Genomic DNA, 6,320 nt, shown 5'->3' on the forward strand with positions numbered 1-6,320 from the left:
GCCAAAGGAAAAGTGTGCATGAAGGCTAAGGGTATAACTCTGAACGCTAAAAATTCCCAAGCTATCCGGTTAGATACTCTGATAGGTCTGGTTACTGGCTATGTGACGTCTCGCGACGACACGTGATACATCCTGGCTCGTTCTGAAAACATTGTGAGGAATAAAAAGCGACTTACGTTGCACAACAAGTCAGTCGACAAAAGGTTCAAGGTGGTGTACAATAAGCGTAAACACTCTTCCTAATGGCTACTGATTCGATGATGCATAGAGGGGTTCGGGATGCTTCTGAATTTGACTTTCGACTTATTCATCCTTTCTCGTGTGTGATCAGTGGCCCCAGCAATAGCGGTAAAACCTACTTCGTAAAGAGCTTGTTGGAAAATGGTTTAAATATGATTTCTAAAAAAATTGAAAACATTGTATATATTTACAATTGTTGGCAACCTCTGTACGACGAATTGCTTAAATTGTATGACATTAAATTTGTTGAAGGAATACCCGAATCTCTGAATGATGATCGTTTACTACCCTCCGACAAAGCTAATTTTCTGATTTTGGACGATGTTATGAATCAAGCTAGCGGGAATCTTGAAGTACAGAGGGTCTTCACACAGTTTGTACATCATCGTAATCTTAGCGCTATATATATTGTACAGAATTTATTTGCTCAAGGTAAATCAAGCAGAACCATCAGCTTGAACACTAATTATTTAATTTTGTTTAAAAACCCCCGTGACGCTAATCAAGTGATGGTGTTAGGTCGTCAGATGTACCCTAACAATGTAAAATACTTTATGGAGTGTTATCAAGACGCTACCAGTCAACCTTACGGGTATCTCTTGATAGACTATAAAGCAAAAACACCCGAACAGTATCGACTCAGAACGGGGTTGCTTTCTGACTGCCAAGTGGACTACCTCCAGAAAAAAAGGAGCGCGAGATCAGTCGTCATGTCCGCCAGGCTTTGTAACCCTAACCCTAACCCTAACCCTAACCTAACCCTAACCCTAACCCTGTTAAAGTTGCTACATAAAGCCACGCCTAAACAACGGTGTCTTATTTTACAGATGGCGTCCGATGATCTCATTTTAGCACGTTGTGAAGTAGCTCTAAACATCCTCTATGGCACGATTCCGATCAGCCGTCAGCAGTACCAAAAACTGACGAGGAGAAAAGCAGAAATTAAACTCATCACCAATAAGAAAATAGGTATAACCACCAAGAAGCGCGTTTTCAATCAGTCCGGCGGTTTTCTTTTACCGCTTCTGAGCGGCGCAGTACCCTTTATTTCCAGCTTAATATCGGGCAGACAGGGCTGAGGATGCAGTATGCTGAAAAGATGTATCTCGTCCCCCAGAACCAGCTGGAAAAGCTGCAATCCAGGACCCCACGTGAGAACATTCAACAGGTCGTAGAGAACGATCTGGACACTGACATAAGAAATATTTTACTCAGGACTCATTTAGATCAGCGTGAAAAGGCTAAACTTTACTCAAGCATCCTAACCAGGTTTTTAACAATTGTTAAACAAGGCGATCGTGAGAGTAGCGTTTTAACACTATCGTTGCTGCATCCCGATCCCAGTCATAAAGACGATCGTACTCACGGAGATGATGGGGGTTCGGAAGACGTCGTAGCCGAAGTTCTGAAAAACGTACCGTCGCGAAGTGTAAAAAACAGTAGATACATATTAGACAAAATGTCTAAAGCTAAAGGACTCAGTGCTTGGAACGAATCGGGTGAATTCGTGTTTAAGGGTGAAGCCGTGCCAGGTTCACACATGCTCGATTTGTTAAAAAATGTCACGGCGCCACACCAGGTCCGGGATGACAGGAAGGTCTCTAGGATGGTCTGAGTTTTTACAGGCGTTTGCCGAATTAAACATATCGTTTTCTACGGTGCATAATCAACATGTTAGACGTTTGATTAGTTCTTTAAAAACCACTCCTGGAGCTCGCACAGGCATGCCTGAACCTGCACGACCTTCTAAAAAGTCTGTCAAAAAGAGAATTTCACATACTATGGCTCTGAGGACGGATGAACCCGTGTTCAAATCGCCATCTCTCGATCAAAGGCAATGGTTAGAATTTTAATGATGTATTTCTTTAAATGTCTCTGAAAAATATGTATACAAATTTTAACAATGTATTCTCACGTTCTTTAAATCTATGTCTCTCTGTAAAAAGATATGTATACCTACTGTTTGAATATTTTTTTAATAAAAGTCTGTAAAACTGATGTCAGTTTTAAGCGTTTTTATTTATGATCAAACACATACAATGGATAATTCAATCATGCAACATAGCAGTATTACACGTTAGCACACAATGAATACACAAAAACATTTTTTCATTACAAGCATTAGATCTTAGTCTTTTCACAAAGAGCGAGACCATTTTATAATTTTTAATATAATCGTCGCTGTACAAATTCATCACATAGTTATAGTCACGACCCCTGGCTAAATAATATAGGAAAAAAAACAGTGTTGTCCGCATGTATCCGACGTAAAATCTTGAACGCGTTTGGTAGAATATAACACGACGGGTGCGTTGGATATTAAAAAGTTTTTGATGGTGATTGGAAAGCGTTCATTGTCAGGAGCGTTACCGTAGCTATCGAAAAAACATCCGGAACTGTCTCGAGTTAAACAGCCAGCCAGTGAGAAAATGAGTGTTACAAGAAATGTTGTCCATGATAGCGGTGAGCTGCGTCGTGTTCATTTTCTGTTCAGTAGTAATCGAGCAGGACCAGTTAGACACTTCGATGATGCTGTCAAACACATCGTAAACGACGAGATTAATAGTATGCGGCAGCGTTTTTTTTAAACGTGCTTCGAGTCTGATATTCCCGGGCTTGATGAGCGATATGTGCTGAACGCAGTCTTCGTCAGGCATGAGGTTAAAGGCGTAAAGCGAATAGCCTTTCAGAAAATCATCCCTGTTGATAGAGAGGGCCTGGTTTTTAAGATGTCTCCCGGTCGTGGTCGCCAGCTGATAAAATTCAAGGACGGCAGAACCAGATTCGAAGTCTGGCTGTAGAGGCTTAGCGGGGAATTGTTGTCCGTCGACGTAGACGGCTAGGAACTCCAAAATCGTAATGATTGAACGCGAATGGGTTTTTATCGTAGGTACCGGTGAACTCATCGTTATCCACCATAGCCAGCACGATAGATTTTGGCAATGTCCCCAAAAACAAATTTTCCTGATTTGATACTCGGGACCCTGCTGGTATGGAGAAATTTTTCAGGCATACCCTATCTATGGGGTACTTGGCCGTAGTTATGAGCAAGGTCTGGACACGTGCCAGTCTCACGGATGGCGATACGGTCACTTTCTTGACAAAAAGCATCACCGACATGATATTTAATTTATAGGCCACATCCTCGTCGGTCATCAGGCAGAATTCATCTTTGTCTCTGATCATTCGTATTTTTATGTCGACACCGTTTAGCATAAATTTTTCTTTGGAAGAAAATATCACTGTGAATAGGCACCAACATTTTCACAACCTTGCTTCCGGCTGTGTAGATCCATCTCTTGGTCAGCCCCACGTTACGACCCACAGGGTCGGTCTCATCCATCTGCCCCGCTGTGTCTTTGAAAAACAGACCCGCCGAGAAAAGCGATTCCAGCGTATCTTTGCTGTAGTTGAGAAGACTCTCGATGATACATCGGTAAGGATACGTGCTCGAACTCTGGGATATCAGGCGATCGCCGAGAATGACATCGACTTGCGAAAATATAGTGACTCCGGGGTAATTTATCGGGGTTACCTTTGCAGTGTCTGGAATGTCTGCTCCATTAGGTCTCGTGATTTTAAGACGTAGAAACAACAACGTGTTATTTAGGTCTACGTAATATTCGCCGGTTCCCGCGATAAAAAACTCCAAAGGCGACGATTCCGATATAGCTGATAAAGGCGGTACTTCTAAATAGGAATTTTTCTTGATAACGGTCTGTGTCAGCGGGACTGTAAATAAATCCAACTCGGACTTGATGCACTCTCCCGCCATGCGATGCAGTAACGCCATGTTAGAATATGTTTTTTACGGATCTCTTAAACGCAACATTTCACTTTGCAGTCTTCTTATGCTTTCTGGGCGTAACTGAGAGCTTCTTGAGCCCTCGCTTTGTTTTCTTTATCGAATGACCACTCCTCCTTATACCCGGCGGTTTAGACAATCTCTTACGGGCCATGACCATAAGTCCCGAACCGTCTTGAGCTTTAGGATCATCGTTATACGATCTAGACATAGCGTTTGAGACGACGTCGGAAACTATATTTTTAGCAGTCGCTTTTTGGTGTGGTTTAGCTATGCTGAACCCCTTTTTTAACAACGGTACGGCCATCCTAAACAGACCTCTGAAAAGACCTCCTAGGCCTGCCCCGTACATAACGGCTCCACTGGCATATCCGGGTAATCCACCGCCAGCCTGATTTCGATAATAGTCGACGTAATCAGCGGCATTCATCCCGTGGGTGTTGTAATAAGCCATTTTTAAAGTCCAGATTGTTTAGTGGGCCTAAAGTGTAGTTTTACAATTACTTTCCCGTAAGAAAATGGTATTTCGCGGTTTTTGTCGTCCTTTAATTCTACAGTGATGTCCGTGATATGCGACTTGTTGACCGATGCGTAATGGGGTTTGTCGTATCTAACACTGACGGTATCATTCTTTTCACCCGTTATATGTACGCATCTTAAAAGGGGTACGCCGAAAAAATCAGTGTTACAAGAAATTTTATCCATGATAGCGGTGAGCTGCTTCGAGTTCATTTTCTGTTCAGTAGTAATCGAGCAGGACCTGTCTGCGGTTAGACACTTCGATGATGCTGTCAAACACATCGTAAATGACGAGATTAATAGTATGCGGCAGCGGTTTTTTGAAACGTGCTTCGAGTCTGATATTCCTGGACTTGATGAGCGATATGTGCTGACCGCAGTCTTCGTCAGGCGTGAGGTTAAAGCCGTAAAGCGAATAGCCTTTCAGAAAATCATCCCTGTTGATAGAGAGGGCCTGGTTTTTAAGATGTCTCCCGGTCGCCAGCTGATAAAATTCTCGCACGGCAGATCCCGAGGCAAAGTCTGGCTGGAGAGGCTTGGCGGGAAATTGCTTTCCATCTACGTAGACGGCCAGGAACTCCAAATCGTAATGTTTGAACGTGAACGGGTTTTTCTCGTAGGATCCGGTGAATGCGTCGTTATCCACCATAGCCAGGACGATAGATTTTGGTAACGTCCCCAAAAACAAATTTTCCTGATTTGATACGCGGGACCCTGCTGGTATGGAGAAATTTTTCAGGCATACCCTATCTATGGGGTACTTGGCAGTGGTTGAGAGCAGCGCCTGGGCATGCGCCAGTCTCACGGATGGTGATACGGATACTTTCTTGACAAAAAGGGAGGCCGACACTATATTTAATTTATAGGCATCGTCGCTCATCAGACAGAATTCGTCTTTGCCTCTGATCATTCGTATTTTTATGTCGACGCCGTTTAGCATTAATTTTTCTTGAAAGAAAATATCACTGTGAATAGGGGCCAGCAGCTCCACAACCTTGCTCCCGGTAGTGTAGAGCGATCTCTTGGTCAGCCCTGCGTTACGACCCACAGGATCAGTTTCATCCATGTGACCTGCCGTGTCTTTGAAAAACAGTCCGGCTGAGAAAAGCGATTCCAGCGCATCTTTGCTGTAGTTGAGAAGACTCTCGATGATACATCGGTATGGGTAAGTGCTCGAACTCTGAGATATCAGACGATCGCCGAGACTGACGTCGACTTGTGAAAATATAGTAGCTCCGGGGTAATTTATTAGGGCTACCTTTGCTGGGTCTGGGATGTCGCCCCCATTAGGTCTTGTGATTTTAAGACGTAGAAACAACAATGTGTTATTTAGGTCAATGTAATCTTCACCGGTCCCCGCGATAAAAAACTCCAAAGGCGACGAGTCCGATATAGCTGATAAAGGTGGTACTTCTAAATAGGCGTTTTTCTCTATAACCGTCTGCGTCAGCGGTACTGTAAACAAATCCAACTCGGACTTAATACACTCTCCCGACATGCGGTGTAGTAACGCCATGCTAGAATATGGTTTTTACGGGTCTTTTAACAGCAACGTGTCGCTTCACAGCCTTCTTACGCTTCCTACGTGTGACTGAGACCTTCTTGCCCCTGGGCTTTGTTTTCTTTATTGAATGACCACGCCTCCTTATACCAGGAGGTTTAGACGTTCTCTTACGAGCCATGACCATAAGCCCCGAACCGCCTTGAGCTTTAGGATCACCGTTATACGCTCTTGACAGAGCGTTTGAGACGACGT

General features: G+C 43.6%; 1 protein-coding gene across 1 annotated transcript; it reads right to left on the reverse strand.

The window, feature by feature from the left end:
- Positions 1 to 4,784: 4,784 nt before the first annotated feature.
- Positions 4,785 to 6,080, reverse strand: LOC107714471 (uncharacterized protein F54H12.2-like). The gene has a single exon (XM_016520314.1). The coding sequence runs from the start codon at positions 6,078 to 6,080 to the stop codon at positions 4,785 to 4,787; it is 1,296 nt and encodes a 431-aa protein (XP_016375800.1).
- Between the last annotated feature and the right edge of the window lie 240 nt (positions 6,081 to 6,320).

The sequence above is a fragment of the Sinocyclocheilus rhinocerous genome, unplaced genomic scaffold (assembly GCF_001515625.1).
Source record: "Sinocyclocheilus rhinocerous isolate Xijiao unplaced genomic scaffold, SAMN03320098_v1.1 scaffold4314, whole genome shotgun sequence".
NCBI lineage: Eukaryota > Metazoa > Chordata > Actinopteri > Cypriniformes > Cyprinidae > Sinocyclocheilus > Sinocyclocheilus rhinocerous.

Coding starts and splice junctions, on each gene's coding strand:
- LOC107714471 (XM_016520314.1), bottom strand. CDS start 6,080: ATGGCGTTACTACACCGCATGTCGGGAGAGTGTATTAAGTCCGAGTTG.